At 43.2% G+C, this 18528-nt stretch overlaps 1 protein-coding gene across 3 annotated transcripts in view; it reads left to right on the top strand.

Annotated features, from left to right (window-relative positions):
• Window positions 1-18528, top strand: part of FRS3 (fibroblast growth factor receptor substrate 3) — a 38689-nt gene that overhangs the window by 17054 nt on the left and 3107 nt on the right. For 2 of the 3 annotated variants that reach the window (XM_048496177.1, XM_048496176.1), the window contains exons 5-7: window positions 23-184; window positions 924-1081; window positions 1937-6260. In XM_048496177.1, coding sequence (XP_048352134.1) covers window positions 23-184; window positions 924-1081; window positions 1937-2875 — 1259 coding nt within the window. In that variant the 3' untranslated portion in view covers window positions 2876-6260. Of the gene's footprint in view, window positions 1-22; window positions 185-923; window positions 1082-1936; window positions 6261-18528 lie in introns of those variants that run through there. The other variant, XR_007244491.1, reaches the window with a different exon arrangement.

Genomic DNA, 18528 nt, shown 5'->3' with positions numbered 1-18528 from the left:
TGCCCTTTTGCCATTTGTTTAGGAATTTTTGCATTCAAGTGTTCACGAGCTGAGGAGATTTTTAACTTGCTGCAGGACCTGATGCAGTGTAACAGTATCAGTGTGGTTGAGGAGCCTGTTGTCATCACAAGAAGTAGTCATCCTGCTGAACTGGAACTGACTCGGACACCCCAGACACCCAACAGTAAGGCCCATGCATAGTTATGTGCTATCCTTTTGTTCTTTGGTTCCTTTTTGAGGTCTCAATCAACTCGTAATATTTGGTGTGGCCAAGCAGACTCTTTAAAACTTTCCTGGGATCTAGAGACTAGCAATTTCTTTTGCAAAGCTTAGTTGAGCATATGAAAGAGTTCAGCCTTTCCATTGTACGCTGCTCAGACCTCATGCCAGTTCACTACTGTTGTATAATCCAGTTACTCGGGCAACTCTAGGATATTACAAGGCTGTGCATTTCATCTGTTTGGGATTTGTTTTCCCAACTGGCTAGCTGCCTGCTGCCATTTCTGTCATAAAATCAGTTCCACTTGTGTTCCATATGGTAACCATAAATGAGAGCAATTGTCAGGTAAGTTTTAGACTCCCATGTGGTTTCTGTTGGAGTTCCATCAGTTCTCCTTTAGAAGGTGTGCATGAGAATCAGGGCCTTAATATCTGACTTGATTAGAATGCCCCTCATGTGGCTGCTTGGGGGGTGGGGGGTGACCGTACGTCATACATCTATTCATGGCCCATCATCTGGCCAGGTTTGTAAGTTATATACTGTCCCCTTAAAGTGGGAATCTCTATCACCCAATCTAGATGTACTTTCCTCCGATCAAGTAGTTCTTGTTCTCTTGGCAAGAGAAAAGGTTCATGCATCCTTATGTAAGGCCAGTTTCAGAGCTCTGCTGATCATGTAATGCTAACCTAATTTTTTTTCTCAGCGGTAGGATATACTGTTCCAGGATATCCCAATGGATTCCACAACTTTCCTGGGGAGGCCTCATCTTGCCCTGCTGCCCGACATCCCTCCATGAGCAGCCTACGCCATTCCTCAGTTAGTGAGGACTCTACACATGCCCTAATTGTCCCTGATGAGCAAGTAAGACCATGTCTCCTGTTCTCCTTGGAGTAGAAATGCTTCCTAGTTCCCAGTTTATTCACTACTATCCCCCGCCCCCAACCCACACAAGCCCTTTCCTTTTCAGCTATAATGATCCTTATACCTCTGGGAAGATTTTTCTTGGAAAAATTGATATCTGTGCAGAACTTACAGACTTTGCACAGTGGAAGAGTCTCACCTGAGAGCAGCATTTTCTTTCTGTTGTTTGAAAATATGATGTGGCCATAGTAGCTCATGCTAATACTGCATCCAGGTTGTGTGTATGTGTTAAGTGTTGCCAAGTTGCTTCTGATTCATGGCAACTCTATGAATTAAATGTCCTCTGAAATGTCCTATCATTAACAGCCGTCCTCAGATCTTGAAAACTGAGGGCTGTGGCTATCTTTATCAGGCCAGAACCAATCCATCTCATGTTTGGAATCCCTCTTTTCCTGTTGCCTTCGACTTTTCATGGCAAAACCCAGGTCAGGCTACTGTAATGTTTTTTACATAGAGCTGCTTTGGAAAATGGTCTGGAAATCTCAGCTGGTTCAAAGTGCATCCGCCTGGCTGTTGGATATGGGGATTGTATGAGTCCAGTGCTGAAAGATCTGCGGTGGCTGCCCATTTGTTTCCAGGCTCGATTGCCAAACCTTTAAGACCCTAAATAGCTTAGGGGACATTTATCATCCCACAGACCCCCTACTGAACATATCTCCTCTTTGTTCCCAGAATAGACATTTCCAGCCATATCTGCAGCACTTTTCTTAGTCCTTCAGCCTGTCCAATATTTGTTTTTTGCCAGCTGTTGTTTTGCTCCTTCATCACCACCCTCTAATCTCTTTTCTTCTGCAGTCCCACACCTATGTGAACACAGGCAGCGGTGAGGGAGAGAGGAGGGGCCACCACTGCATGCACTCTTTGCCTGAAATCCACCCTGCTGTGCCCCACTCCAACCACAGTTGTTCCCTGGAGGATCGGAACCCCCAAGTCTACCTACAGCCAGGCGAGGTGAAATTTGTCCTGGGACCTGCCCCAGGTTACAGGCACATGATGAAATGTGATGGCTTCTGCCGACCCCACTGGGAGTGTGCAGGACACATCTGCACCCCTAACAATAACAATGAGTGCAAAAATGAGTGCTTCACACCCAAGTGTGTGTACGAAAATGTCAATGGTCTCCTGCCTTCTCGAGGAACCTTGCTTCGTCGTGGGGGCAGTGGGCGTTTGAAAATTGCCCGAGAAAACCTGAATCCCCACAGTTGCTCTCATCGCCGAACCACCCTATTGCACTATGAGAATTTGCCCGCACTGCCACCTGTGTGGGAATGCCAGCCACTGAGGCAGGACCAGGATGAGGAGGACTCTGGCGATGCAATGACCCCTTCCCCCAATGGTTATCCTGAGCTTGAGGAAGATGACCCTTTACAAAACTACATGAATTCGGAAAGTGCTGCCCTGCGCGGGGGCTTGCGCAGGGAGAATTGTGTGCAACGGCGCTGCAGTGGTGCACCCAGCATCTTCAGTTTTGACTTCCGCCGGCCTTGTTTGGAGCAGCCAAGGCAGCTCAATTATATCCAGGTGGAACTGGAAGATGACCCTCACAAAGGGCGCCAAAGCACACCAGTCCCCCGGACCCCGCTTTCTGCTCCTCAACCCGCCCGCAGGACAGATTCCTATGCGGTCATTGACCTTAAAAAAACAGCAGCCATGTCTAATTTGCAAAGGGCACTGCCTAGGGATGATGGGACTTCCAGGAAAACTCGGCATAACAGCACTGACCTGCCTGTGTAAGAGGAAAGCCCAGCCCAAGTACCGTATTGTGGCTTTTGTATCTGTACTTCAATGAATCATGTAGTGTGTCATCTTTTCATCATACCCATGTTTCTCAGTGTGACAAACTGGGTTATCTCCATCAAGCTAACTTGAGAAATGTAGCCTATTTGTGCCTCTTCCCAACTCCCATTTTTCCTGCCATGTAGTTTTTGAAGCCTTGCGAAGTGCTTGAAAACTTGACACATTTGCTAGTGAGGAGGGTGGTGGCCATGATGCCACTGGCTGTTTCCCTCCAGCTTTATGTAGGTGTAGGTAGCGTACTTTGAAACTCTCCCTTCTGGTTTTGATTTAGTTCTTTTGAGGACCCTTTGAGTGAAACCTATTCAGTTGGGAAAGCATGGAAACATTACAGAGGAAGGAGCAGTTGGGGGAAGCACCCTATATGATACCGGCACTGAGTTTCTCTTTTTTATTTTTGAAGGTGTGCAGAAGTGTTACATGTGTTATTTATTTGTTTATTTATATTTCAGCCAGCCTTTATTTATTTATTTATTTATTTATTTATGCATCACAAGTTGAAGTGCCAATCCAGTGCAAAGTGTTAACTGTTTGCTGCTAATTATTTTCTCCCCGAGAGAGGGAGGAGTGCTGAGAGGAGAGTCTCGCATCACCGGCTATTCATTTGGCAGCGCCTGCTGAAAACCAAAAGGGAGCAGAAGGAAGAAGGGAGATGTGGCCTGCTGGTAGCTGAATCCTTTGCAGTAGTTTGGAAATTAGTGCCTGGCATTTGTCAAAAGGTAGATGTTTCAAGAGGGTAGAGTGTCTTGCTCAGATGAAAGAATTCACCTTGTTCTGTGCCACCCACCCACAGAAATTGTCTTTTTCATTTGCTAAGTGGAATGCAAAGACAGTAGAATGTCGTAGTGCCATCCAGAACCCCTATCCGCTCCAGATCACACAGCTAGATTCCCAGGCCTTGCAACATAAATTCAAGGCTGTCCAAGTTCTTTGAGATCAGGGATTGTCCTAGCTCCATGCACAGATAACGACAGCAGCACATGCAAACAACCCCACCTCTTTGCTCCTCTCTCATTATACTCCTTTCTCCAGCTTCACAGCAAGAAAGAGTGGTTTGATTTCAAATCCTAACAAAGCCCCAGGAAGATGTTGCCACCATGGGACATGCTGCCACTATGGCAGCTTGGCAAATTATCTTGAAGAAACAAGCACTTTTTTGCCATGCCAGGGAGAGGATGTGGGCTGAATGCTTTGTTGATTTAATTTGGAGGTTCTTTCCCTCCACTTTGTACATGACATCTTGAGCACTGAGCCTGCTTTGAATGCACTCTCCCTCCCTCTCTCTCACACACCTTTTCAGGTGGGCACACAGACTGTCAAGCTGAATTGAGCTTGGGCGCAGCTGTTTTGAATGCAAACAGGCTGTGCAGAGTACTGATTGGCTTCCCCTTCTGCCAACTGCAAAATCACCACCCTTCCTGCATCCAGAATTCCAGGTTGCCATAACATGCCATAAATGTTTTTGCATAAAGAAGATTCTAAGCTACCTACCTATATATCCCTGCCCTGTAAAAGTGAGGAGGAGCTCATTGTTTTTACAGTCATTGAATATATATAAAATATATATATATATATATATATATATATATATATATATATATAAAAATCTGGCTGAAGCAAGGGAAGGCAGCTAACATCCATTCATGTTGGAGTCAAACCCAGGTACTTCTGACCGTAGCGGAGTGGTGACAGGGACTGTAGATCTCACCCCACACCTGAAAAAATAGTTCTTGTGAAAAGATAATCAGTATGTGCCCTTATGTTTAGCTTCAGTTCCAGCAATCTGGCAGCCTATGTGCCCTTATGTTCAGTTCCAGCAATCTGGCAGCCCCTCCACACATAGTACTTTTATGAATTCTCTGGTGGTTCCCAACATGCTTGAGATTGTGAATCAGCTTCAAGATTAGAGCTATGATTTTTGCATTACTTTATTGATGAGTAAGGCTTGTCTATCTGTGGCTGTCAGAGATGCTTTAGACTAAAAATAACCCTATCACAGGGAATGTGCATACAGCAGTTTCTTCTTGCTACTGCTATTCTGTCTGAGACAGCCCTTCCAAGAATAATTACAGCTGCCTTACAGATGAGTATTAAGCCTGCCCTGAGAAACTGTTTGGCTCTTACTGTTGTGCTAGAAAAATGCGCCATATATGAAGCAAACTTTTACAGGATCAGGAACTCTTTTGGTATCAGGTTGCAATCTCCTAGCCCTCCTCCTGACCCCAAGGAGGGTACCAGCACCTGGCTTAACAGGTTACTAGTGCACTGTTTTCCAATGAAGGTATTTTGCTGTCACTAATTTGTGCCTTCCATTCTTCCCACCTCGTCCATATTTAATCTTTGTTGTAAAATGGAATTCAGCTTTATATGTTTTTCACTGAAAATATTTTTATTTGAAAATGAACAGCTGGAATTTTATTTGTAATGCATTTTTTTCCAAAGACCCCAGATGGGGTAAGGATGCTTAAAACAGAAAGCTCAATTAAACCATCAGTCTAAAATATTCACAGGCACATACTGTGCTCCACAGTCTCCCTAGAGCCAATCATTTAAGTCTGTTCAAACAAGAAGAGCTTTTGGAAACTGAGAAGTTGAATGGAAATTGAATGCTGGCAAGTTTCTAGAACAATGCTTCTTAAATTTTTCGTTGCACATTACTGTTCTAATTGGACTGTTCTTTGGGAATAACCACAGTTTTTTCTCTTATGGTCTCCATGTGAGAAACTGCTTGAAAGATGCTGCTTAACTCCTATAATCTACTTGAGTTGTATTGTGTACTCAAAACAAAATAACTGTGTGAGGTAAAGGTCAAGTGGGGAGCATTGTTAGATAGCAGGAAGGTGTTCTTTGATGTATGCGTGCTCCATGTCCTAGCAATGTTGGTCAGACAGTACATTGAGATTCTGGACTTTTTTACATTGTAGCTGTCCCATAGAAGGCCACTCAGAAGGCTTGCATGTAGTGTGTAGTGTGGCTCTTCCACACAGCTTCTCCAACACTGCAAACAGCTTTAGTAGTACTGCTAAAGTTGTTTCTGTTGTGTTCTTGCAGAGTACAGCTTAAGAATTGCTGCTCATAAGAAAGAGAGAGCCACAATTAGAACACCATTCTCTATACTCTGTGTGTATGATAATATAGGCAAGAAGGTGCTCTGGTAAAATCTTTTAAGATCATGATGGAGTGTAATGAGACATTTGGTGAATATATATGGACCCAACTTGAGATTTCTTTGAGCTAATAAGTTACGTGTATGAAAATTCCTCACAGCGTGTGTTTTTATTAAAAGACTTCAGTGGCTGCCTTTCAATATTGACAGTAAGCCAAATCGTCTAGAACAAACTTATTGGTCTAACTTGGGAACTGTGAACAAGGGGAATGAATTGTAATTTCTTCTTCAGATCTAATCCGAAGTTTAAAGACTACATTTACAAAATCATATTAATTTGGATTGATCAGGGAATTGTGCTTAGTCAAAAACACTGGCTACCAGCTTAGCTGAAAGGAAAAGGGAAGGGGAGGATCTCTGTCCTTAGTTGTGCTGAAGCATTCGTTAGGAAGCACTTGTTAGGAAGAACCAACACCTACCTTTAGTTTAAAAAGCCTCATCCTGTATTATCTAATACTGTCATGAGATCTAGAACCTTGCTTTGGAGGTATGTTTTTAGCGACAAGATGCCTTGCTGCATGGCACAGAAATGGACAGACAAAATTTGCATGTCCCAGGCTTTAAGATATCCAATTGCCCCCATTATGGTTGAACTAGATGCAAAGCTCAAAAGTCATCTGTTTTGTGGAGATACTGCATCAGCTGCAGTGAAACTGGTAGTGCTCGGGGAGGAGGTTCCATGACTTAGTAGTAGGATATCTGCTAGGCATGCACAAGGCCCCATATTCAATCCCTGACATCTCCTGTTAAAATATCTAGCAATAGATGATGTGAAAGACCTCTACCTAAGACCCTGGAGAGCTACTATACCCCTTTCCACCAAAAGATCTAAGTAGAATTGTATATTCATCTGCTTCCACTTCCTGGCCCTTCTTTGTAATGGAATGCTCTGCGGTGGTACAGTGGCTACCTCTCTGCTTTCAATGGAAAAGGTTATAGAGTATACCACAACAAAATGGGTGCCATGGGAGCACTCCCTGTCCTGCAGTGGTCAAGGAAGCCTTTCCAAAGAGGTCAACCAACCCAGAAGTCCATGACCTCCCAACTATTTTTAAAGGCATCTGCCCAGTGGTGGGATTCGAATAATGTAACAACCGGTTCCGGTGATGGGATTCAAATAATTTAACAATTGGTTGTTTACAAGCACCATTTTAACAATCAGTTCTGCCGAAGTGGTGCGAACCTGCTGAATCCCACCACTGCATCTGCTTGCTTGACTGGTTTTGTTTTAAGGGGAGGAGGGAGAAAAAACCTGAATTTTCCTGCAAGGCAACTATGGCCAAATTGGCAAGTCTCGTTCTATGCAAAGAAGCACAGGGCTCTGTCCCCTTCCCTCTCCGGGAGAAGAGGCAACTGGACCTTTCCCAACCTTGTGTAGGTCTCTGGCGCCTTCCCCTTAATCTCTCCTCCAAGCAGCAGTGGGGAGCATCACCCGAACCAGCCATCTCTCTGCGCCCCCTCCCCCCCGCTAGTATTTTTAGCAAATCCTCCCCAAGTAACCCCAGCAGGTTAGGAGAGCGGCACATGGCCCCTCGTTGTCTCCTCCCTTTCCCCACCTGAACAATGTTCACATCAGGCTCCTCCTCCAGCAGAGCTGCTGCCACTAAGGCAACTTTTCCTCACCTGTCCTTTGTGGCCCGTGCTGAAGGAGGCAGCTGTGCAGAGGGCTGCTGGTCACCACACCAATAGGGAGCGCCACTTACACAAAACTTGAGTGCGGCAGCAATGACCTAGGTTTTCTGGGGAGTGGGGACACAAAGCAGAACCCACTGGCTTGCTTTGCAAACAGCCCCCCCCCCCCCTCACAACTATTTTCAACAGTGAAAATATGCTTTCACTTACTTCCACCAAAGCACGAATGACCACACTTAAATCTTTTGGTGGAAAAGGATATACCAGTCTCAGTAGATGGTACTGACTTTGATGGACCAGTGCTTCTGATTAGGTATAAGGCAACTTCATGTGTTCATATGCTGCCACCTAGAGCTCCCGTTTAAAAGTGATCTTGTTAGTTCTCCCTATTTTGTAGTTCTTCCAACTGCTGTTTACCATAAACATCTTCCGACCCTGTGTTGACAGGTGATATTCTTGCAAGCCATTTTTGACAAAGTAGCCCCCTTTTTCTGAGAGAGGCCCAGAGCCCTCAGGGGATGGGGCGGTATACAAATGTAATTATAAATAAATAAATAAATAAATAAATAAATAAATAAATAAATAAATAAATAAATAAATTGATACATGGCAAGCAGACATTCACGCACACAACAGAATTGTGGTGATATGGAAAGTTGTAGGGTGAATACTACTTTCCCTGGAACTGTTAGAGATCTAGTGACATGACTGGAAGAAGGATGACAACAGAGCATTTAAAATTGATCTTTAGTTGAATGTTTTGCTGGTCCTCAATGTTTCATCCAGCTGTATTTGGAATTGTTATATTATTGTTTTGGCCTGGAGCTATTTCCAGAAACTGGTGGCATTGTGATGAAAAGTGCTGTCATGCAACAGCCAATTTATGGCAACCCTGAAAGTTTTTCAAGACCAGAGATGAATAGAGGTGGGTTGCCATTGCCCACCTCCATGCAGTGATGAGAAAAGTGCATCAGTTGAATTTATACCTGTCACACATCTGTTAAATACACCAAACCTGTGTCAGGAGGGGAAATTCTGTGTTACCTCTAACATTTAGCTTAGTAAAGATAACCTGATTCCAGGTGGACCCTCCCAGTTTACACATATTATAATCCGCCTTGAGTCTTTGCTTGTAGAAAGACAAATTAAAACTGTTGTAAATAAAAGACTTTTAAGTAGCCAAATATCTTAAGGTATCTACCCTTCTTAGTAAAAGTCAGTGTTCATTTTGCACCAGTTGTCCAGGGAGCATGAGAGACTATTCAAGGCTATACTGTATATAGAATTTCTCACAAGACTGGAGCAGGAATAATGATAGCAGCTATTTGCTTCACAGGGGGCATATGAAGGGCCTTTCCCCACTTTCGTCCTTCCCCTCTATGCCACGCTCTGCTCTCAGCGCGCAGCATCCCAGGTGCGCGCCCGGCCGTCCCCACGACCCCACGCTCTGCGCGGGGCCATCAAAAGGTGCCGTTGAGAAGAGCGCCTGGGATGCTGCGCGCTGAGGGGCGCGACAGCAGCAGCTTTGGGCCGGCTGCGCTGTTGCCGCCCCTCTCAGTGGGGAGTGCTGAGGGACCCCGCGCTACTCTCCTCGAGTAGCGCGGGGCTTAAGGGAAGTGGGGAAAGGCCCAAAGATTCAGTGGAGTTTACAAAGAGTTTGAGTGTCATAAGTGCCAAGAATTAAAACTATTGAAGTTGCTTTGCACATCAAAAGTAATCCCTAATAGACTGTAATTAGCTTGTTTTTTATTCCATGTGAAAGGGCTATCTACATACCTCTAATTCCCATATTCTCCATTGCCCCACAGTGGGTTGTGGATGTATCTGTACCTCTTGGTTGCAAAGCTGTCTTGCCTTGTGTGGACACTGGGATCGCGGTCCTTATTTATTTGAGTCTATGACTTTTCAATTATACCTTCTTACTACAGTGGTGGCAGAAGCTGCCTGTGCCAATGTTTTCCCCTTTTGTGTGGCGATTAGAGACACAGAAGCTCTGTCACATTTAAAGTATCGCCCCCGTATCATTGTTCCCTTCTTCAGGAACTTCCAGGTCTGAAAGTCCATGAAACATTCTAAATTCTTACAGCAACTTTCTTGAAGAATAGTGCTAGTTAGAGAAAATCAAAGTCATCAGGCTTGTTACAAGACAAGAACCCGGGAAATATGTCAGTAACTATGTGTAAAAGTAAACAATCTGGTTACAAAAAGGGGGGTTCATTTCCTCTCTGAGTGATTTATTTTGAAAGGCCCAGCTGTGCCTAGGCAGATCTCAAGCTCTTACTCTGTGCTGTTTTCTCCATAGTTACTTGTACAATTTCTTTTTTTGCTAAGTATCTTTGACATGGTAGGAAAACAAAGGCACTTGGGAATTCCCAGCAGTTTTGGCCATAAATGTTACTGTGTGCAGGTTTCTTTTTCATGAATGGTTCCTGCTGTGTATCTCCATTCATTTACCTTTGTATCTCATCTGAATGTAGCCTTCAAAGCAAAAAGCATAAGCAGTGCCATGTGACTGAGGAACACTCGTGTCTTATTTTCATGTGCACTAAGAATGTATCAAGAATAAATGAAACTAATGATTATCTTTGGGATGGTATGGCTTGTTTATTTGTGAATAAGAGCTGTATAATTATCCAAGTTGGCTGTAACAGCATCTCTCTCCTGACCTGCAGTTTTTCACAAGGCATCTGTATCACCTTCATCCTTACTCTGGAATTGGATTCACATTTTTCCTGATTATATTGTTGGGGTTCAGGCAAAACCTAGTGGATAATAGCCAAATTGAGAGAAATCATGCTTAAACTCAAACTTGACAAGTTCCATATAGTTATTCAACGCAATGTGACTACAGAAAAGAAGTGTGTACTTGAGAAAGCAGCAACTTTGCTCTCTTGGGCCGATTCTGCAGTCTGGCATATAAATATTTTAAATGAATAAATCCATCCTCACTTAACCACAGCAATACAGTATGCTCCTTGTCAGCACTCAGGTTAAGATACAGTAAAAGGCTATCTATGGATTTATACACTCAAGATGTGAAAAAGTGGTCTTCAGTCATATGAAAGCAAGTTGATAGTCAGGGAATTTAAGATTCGCTAACACCAAGGGCTTATGGGGGGAAACTAGGTACATTCTCTCAAATTGTAAATCTTTCTTGATTTGGATAACATTGGGTCAGCATGACTTATGGAACTGTCCACCAGGAAGATTGTCGAATACTTCCAGGATTCAGATCACTATTAGATACGTTTACTACAGTGTATAGCGGCTAGCCCAAGGTAATACATGTCCTGGTTCCCAACCCCCTGCCCCATTGTTGAGCAAGTGGAAATTCTTGAGAAATTTTAATCCTCAACTTTTTAAAATCAGTCACTTTTTTAGTTACATTGCGTGAATATGTGAAAAAGTTAACTGAGGTGGTTTCCCAGAATGTACAAAATTCCTACATGTTAAGTATTAGTTCAGTAAACCACCCTGGTGCGAGCTATCCATAGATGAATAGTTTAAAATATTAGATTTGGTTGCAGGAAACAAACGTTCGAATACGTGCCTTTGCTGGCATCCTCTGACAAGCCTTCATCTCTTGAACTAACCAGCTTCACTGGGCTTTTAAGCTAAAATGCTCCTCTTGAGTACAGACAGCATGCACATTATCAGATAGCTTTTAGTTCCAACTTAGAGGTTACCTTTAAAATAAAAATGGGAAGTAATGCCAGTTTGCTGCTTATCAGTACATTTTCCAGTCAGGTGTACATCTGAAACAACAAGTTCTCAGCAAATCAATTGAATACTGTTAACTAGGCAATCAATAACTTGGTGCCAGTAAGCAATCATTAGGAAAAATAGGAATCTTACATATGGGAACAGTAAGCATTTATGGTGGGAACCTCATTTTCCTCTCCCCACTATTTCCTGTTTCCCTTCCTTGAAAAGCCTCAGAATCTCCCCCTTCTCTACCTCTTTTTCTCTTTCCTGCCCACCAGTCAACCTACCTTTATATCTCTTTCAGTCTTCAGCTTTCCCTCCTTCACTTTGGCAGCCTCTCCCTGGTACAAGTAGTAAGGTGCCCACTGTGTTGGGTCCAGTTGTACAGTGCAGAATCTGCAAAGGCTTGTGGGGGCACCTCACTTTCACCTATACACCCTCCCTACAGTATTTCCTCTGTCCTTCCTGGTGGCCCCTCATATCTTTACCTTTTCCTACTTACTTCTCTCACACCCACCAATCAATGTACTTTTTATCCTCCACCCACACCCCCCAATTTTCTGCAATATTTATTAACTACTTAATTTATATCCAACCTTTCTCCATAATGGGGGCCCAAAACAGCTTACATCACCATTTTATCTTAACTCCATTAGGTAGGTAAGGGTGAAAATGTGTGACTGGCCATTGGACTTCTACAAAAGAGTGAAGATTTTAACCTGGGCATCTAGTTTGCTGTTCTAACCACTTCTTCATGCTTTTTTCTATGGAATGGCTGCAGTTGAATGGTATCTAGCAGCCAGTCATGAGAAGGTCATCACGTTGTATGGTAGCAAGCAGTGGTTGCTGCCAGACCTGGTCCTAATAGAATACTTTTAAAAACCATTTTGTCATCCTTCCCCCATTATGTATAAATGGATTTGTTACATTCTCAGAGTAGTGGGTTTTTCAGGGGGAAAAGCAAATATGCGTTTAAAACCTTACAGAGATGGAGCACTAGGAATGTTCAGAGTGTAGACACAGTGAGGAAGAAAAGTTTGGATTTATACCCCACCCTTCTCTCTTGCAAGGAGACTCAAGGTAGCATAATTACAAACTCCTTTCCCTTCCTCTCTCCACAACAGACACCTTGTTAGGTAGGTAAGGCTGAGAGAATTCTGAACGAACTATGACTAGCCCAAAGTTACCCAGCAGGCTTCATGTGGATGAGTGGGGGAAACAGAGAAGTGTCTGCCACTCATGTGGAGGAGTGGGGAATCAAACCCGGTTCTCCAGATTAGAGTTAACTTGCTCTTATCCACTACACCATATTGGCTCTCAGTGGGTGGGAAATGTTTTCACTTTCTACTTCTCTCTCACACCACCTTCTGGAGCAGCTTTTTTTTTTAACCACCCCACCCTGAAAATTATATCGTTAGTCTATCCTTTCTCAAATGGTTCATTTATTTTCCTATTTTATCATTACAGTCACTGTATAAAATAGATTAAGTTGAGAGTGGCTAGCCCAAGGTCACTCAGTGAGTTTCATGGTGAATGGTGATTTAAACCTGGGTCTCCCTGGGCCTACACCACACTGCTTATTAGAGAGCATTGGCATTCTAATATACACACTTGCATGTGACACATACCCTGTTTCCCCAAATATAAGACATCCCCGGAAAATAAGACGTAGTAGAGGTTTTGCTGAAATGCGAAATATAAGGCATCCCCCAAAAGAGTAAGACGTAGCAAAGTTTTTCTTTGGAAGCATGCCTGACGAACAGAATACAGAAATATAAGACATCCCCTGAAAATAAGACATAGCGCATCTTTGGGAGCAAAAATTAATATAAGACACTGTCTTATATTTGGGGAAACACGGTAACAGTAGTGTAGTATTCATGCTTGGAGTTCTTTTTAGCATGTTGTTGTCTCACACTTGTGTAAACATCCACACACCACAAGGAGTGATGATTGCAATTGACTTTGAGTGTATTTTTTTAAAGGTTACACAAAGAATATGGCTGCTAGTGGTTCTTAGCCATAAAATACATTGAAACACTGTATTCTGGGAACAAATGACTCAGGGAAGGGCAATTCTCTTCATGGCTGGCTTGTGGGTTTCTGTGATGTATACTGCTGTTCATCACTGGAAACAACATTCTGGCCTGATGATCTGGCATGGGTTCTTGTCCTAAACAGAGCAAGAAATGCCATTCATACTAAAAAGGAAAAAAAGTGAGAATCTTCTGAAATTATGCATCAATCTCACTCTAACTCATTCTATTTGATTGAATTGCTTTACACTGTGTATTCTACCTTGAATACCAGTGAGAAACATGGGCTATAAATAAGTAAATAAATCAGACATCACAATAAACCATGGTTCTATCAGACTTCAGACAGTGGTGATATCAAATGATGCAATTAGTATTTATTTGTTGGCACCCAGTTGGAATTGCCAACAAGGGTTTGTAGCTGGTTTGTTCACTTCAGTATGTGGTTTGTTATGATATCTGATTTGTGAATTCACAAAGCATGTTTGAATGGTTCCACCTTGGCAGCCATCTGGCCCCCAAAACAGAGGTATAGGGAAGATGTACTCTCAAAAAGAAGCAAAAGCAAACCAGGATTGGTTACATGTATAATAGACTACCCAGAATTCACCGCACAAGCTACAGTTAAACAAAACCAATTTACCATGATGTCAGAATTTAGCCTATGCCCCTGTTAATGATGCTAATAGCCAGCTGTGGAACCTTTGAAGAATATTTGTTTTATCACCTATGTTGAATTTCTCCCATATGTGAGTCTCTTCTGGACAGTGCACCACTGCTTCAATAATCTTTTTTTTGTGGTAATAGAAGGCGTCATGACAAATCATCTGCTTTGCCTGCATAAAATACCTGGCTTAAGACCAAGCGTCTCCAGTTAAAAGTATCAACTATTAGGTGATGTGAAAGACTTATTTCCCTTCTTATGGAAAGCTACTACCCATCAGAGTAGACAATATCAACCTGGATGAACCAGTAGTTTGACTCAGTATAAGGGTCCATTATATGTTCTTACTGTAGCTTGTTCTTCAGCAGTGGTTCTCAACCTTCCTAGTGCCGCAAACCCTTTAATACAGTTCCTCATGTTGTGGTGACCCCCAACCCTAACATTTATCCATTTTACAGATGGAGAACACTGATGCAGAGAGTCTTAGGCAACTCCTGTGAAAGGGTAGTTCGCAGTGGTGGGATCCAAAAATTTTAACAACAGGTTCCGATGGTGGTGGGATTCAAACAGTGGCGCTGCCACACACACGCACCTCCAGTCCCTATTGGGCAGGGAGGTTGCTTTAGTAACCCCTTCTCAGCACTCAGAAAAAATTAGTAACCACTTCTAGAGAAGTGTATCAGAGAAGACGTAGTCAAGGGGATGCCGGTTAAAATCACATCTCAACCACACAATTTACTAGGTGGTCATGGGCAAATCAGTCTTTTACAACCTCAAATCTTCCAGCTGCAACATGGGGATGATAATAGTGGCCGACTTACCAGAGTTTTTGTAAGGATATTTATACAGAGTTTAAAATATTTTCATTGTCCATATAAGACAAAAACAACATAAGCCTGAAAAACTGAAAATTAAGGAAGAATTTCTTATAATGCACGTAATGAATGTGACATTGCATGTGAAGAGACAAATACTGAAAGTGTCATTTGACTGCTAAGTATTACTGAAAATGTTGCAAATGCCAATCCATTCAGTGCACAGTCAGTGAGAGTTGTGTGTGTGACTCTTTCGGTCTCTGTGTATTAACTTCACTTTCTCATCAGAGTGCCACTTTGGGAGCTGTAATTCTGAGCCACACAGAGAACAGTTTCCACTGTATATCCTGTGAGATAAGGCTGTCCTTACCGGCTGCTTATCTTTACCCTTGTTTATTATTTATACTGCACAAAGCATTACAATTGCCACGTGGCATGTATATGTGAACTCAGGGTCAGGCTCTTTTGACGTGAATGGTGCCAGGTGAGTAGCCATTGTAGGTTCTTATCTGGTGACCAGTAGATTTCTACCTTTGGGTAACCTGACACAATCAAGGCCAGAAGAAGGATTTGCTCTCCACCTTGGAAAAGGTTTCTAAAGTATTTGAAGGCTGACAAAAGAGAGGAGTGTAATGGGAACATAATTCTCTTATCAAGCAATAGAATTTTATTGTTGAAGGCTTTCACGGCCGGAATCACTGGGGTGTTGTGTGGTTTCCGGGCTGTATGGCCATGTCCTAGTAGCATTTTCTCTTGATGTTTCACCTGCATCTGTGGCTGGCATCTTCATGGCCACACAGCCCGGAAACCACACAACACCCCAACAGAACTTTTAAAAAAGAATTCGGTATCAAGGGTATTTTTAAAGACCAGAAATAATACAGTATAATCAGTATAGTCAGACATAAGTCACAATCTCTTGAGGCATCGCTATCTACTGGAAAGCAGGTTGGGGGTGGGAGTGAAGGAAGTGAACTTAACATTCTTCTTTAGAAAGTAGGTGAACAAACAAAAAGGCTCTTGAAACAGAGGGTATTGCCATAGAAGGGAATGGATAGCTTTATGTGCTGTTTCTTTTTCTTTTAAAGTGTTACATCGTTGTTCATCAGTAAAAATGAATCAGTGACTGCCCTCTACCAAAGTTTTGAAAATTAAAACTAATTCTAAAACTGTACCAATCATGGTCAGTAAAAGAGTATCTTGTTCAGCACCGGTGATATTGGCAATATTCCATGCAGCCACTGGACAAGAATGTGCTTCAGTTCAGCAGTGCTGCTCACAGCTACCCCCATGGAGGTGCCATAAAACATTGAAGCATTGGTGTGCCTGCAAAAGTGATGTAATTTTAAAAGGTGGGTCTATTGCACGTAACAAGAGAAGGAGAAGAATGCTTCCATGTTTCTGAAACCTGTATCAGTACATCTGATTCACTACACCAACCTACAGTTGCTCGCAAATAGCTAATACAACAATACAGTGGTCTCCAAGCACCTACAACACAACCCCACTCCACCCCAATTACTATAGATGACATGGCATGACTATAGATGACGTCTCTGTGGAGTGACAGATTTTGCACTCTGTTCTAAGCTATTTTAAAAACTCCAAACATGGCAGCTGTTTATGGGAAACAATTGTCATGTTCCTCATTGTAGGAAACTTCATAAGTAAGGCAGCCTGGACAGCTTGAAAAGTTGAGTGTGCAAGCTGGGAGTTTGCAAACAATTACAGGAAAGGAGAGGAACAATTTGGAAGTTCTCCCCATCTTTTTCTTGAACATTCTATAAGTTCTCAGGGGATCTCAGCTGCTGTCAATATTCTATGCCCCTAGAACAGTGGTGGCAAACCTATGGCACGTGGCACTCAGAGCCCCCTCTGTGGGCATGCGTGCACAGAGTTTGTCATGTGGGTGAGCAGAAAATTGCCCCCCCCCACACACATATCTAGGCTGGCCTTGCTTCTGAGTAAACCCTCCTAGGGTCGTGATTCACCCGTTTGAAGTGTTGCACGGTGGCTTCACCAAGCTTACTCCCGAGTAACGCGTGCCTTGGAGCCAACCGTTTTTTCTAAACTAAAACCTCAGTATTCAGGTTCAATTGTCACGTTGGCACTTTGCAATAAATAAGTGGGTTTTGGGTTGCAATTCCTAATGTGTTTTCCATGGACAACATGATGCCAGCTGACATTTTTCCTGGCACCTGCCAAGTGTTTTTAGGAGTGCCAAGTGGGACTTTTGTCCAGCAATACTTCTGATTGGCCACTGGAGATTTGACTGGCTGTGCAGAATAAACAAAATTTGCCACAGCACAAGGATCTTCACTAAAGACTCCAGATAAGTTTTATATAAGCAAGAAAATATTTTAGACAATATATTCATTCAAAAAGACACCTTGAAGCAGACTTCCTGCCTCAAATGTTGAAGAGTTACTATTAGAGTTATGCACATCACTCCCTACATTTTGTGGCTGGCTCTTCCTCCTTTGGCCACCAAATTGTGGTTGCATCCACTACACTGTGTAACAATTCAAAAGGTGCCCATAGGTTTAAAAAGGTTAGAGAACCCTGGCCTACATTAGATGTGGATGGTTGTGCAGCTTTTGTGATAATAACTGGGCCAGCTTCTATACCAGGGGTAGGGAACCTTTAACACTCAAAGAGCCATTTGGACCTGTTTTCCACGGGAAAAGAAAACACTTGGAGCCGCAAATAATTTTTGACATTTAAAATAAAGATAACACTATATATATAGGGGTTTTTTTAACCTTTTACTCCACTCATTCTGAGAAGCGCATGGATGCGCCCGCCCTGCTGGCTGCAGGGCGGGCAAGGATGAAGCCGGCGGCTCAGCCTCGCCGGTTGCCGGGAAAACGCCTGCCCCGCTCCAACAGGGCGGGCGAGAGGGGAAGCCCGCGGTGCGGCCCAGCCGACTGTGGGCAGTTGGTGCGCCCGCCCTGCTGCCTGCAGGGCGGGCAAGGATGGGGCTGGTGGCTCGGCTCGTGGAGCCACAGTGCAAGGGCAGAAGAGCTGCATGCGGCTCTCGAGCCGCAGGTTCCCTACCCCTGTTCTATACTATTAGATACAGTGATGGATATACTTTGCTTGTGAGGGAAGGAGGCATGGTTAGATCTTGGAAGCTAAGCAGTTTTGGTACTTGGATGGGAGACCTCCAAAGAAGGTTCTGCCGAGAAGGCAATGGCAAACCACCTCTGCTTATTTCTTGCCTTGAAAGTCCCTTGTTTGGGTCACCATAAGCCCCTTGCTTGCATTGCTTGATAAGTTGTGACTTTACGGCACATGCTCTTCTAGCATTCGAATGGGATTAATAAAATAGAAAAGTGTTATGTTACTGTCAGTATAGTTGCCCCTGCATAGTTGTGTGAGGGCCAGTTGTTAAACTGGTACTTGGATGGCAGGATTTCCTTTTCTTTCTAGAAATTAGTCATGCAAAGTGTTTTATAAAAGCCCTATCGTGAGTGCAATATCTACACCCTCTATATATTCCTACAGTGGTTTAGGTAGTGTAGAGGTGAACTACAGAATGTGCATGATAACCGATACAACCACTTTCTCACAAG

The sequence above is a fragment of the Sphaerodactylus townsendi genome, linkage group LG05 (genome assembly GCF_021028975.2).
Source record: "Sphaerodactylus townsendi isolate TG3544 linkage group LG05, MPM_Stown_v2.3, whole genome shotgun sequence".
Taxonomy (NCBI): domain Eukaryota; kingdom Metazoa; phylum Chordata; class Lepidosauria; order Squamata; family Sphaerodactylidae; genus Sphaerodactylus; species Sphaerodactylus townsendi.
Note: the sequence above shows the minus strand (reverse complement) of the source record. Positions and strands in the feature narration are given on the sequence as shown.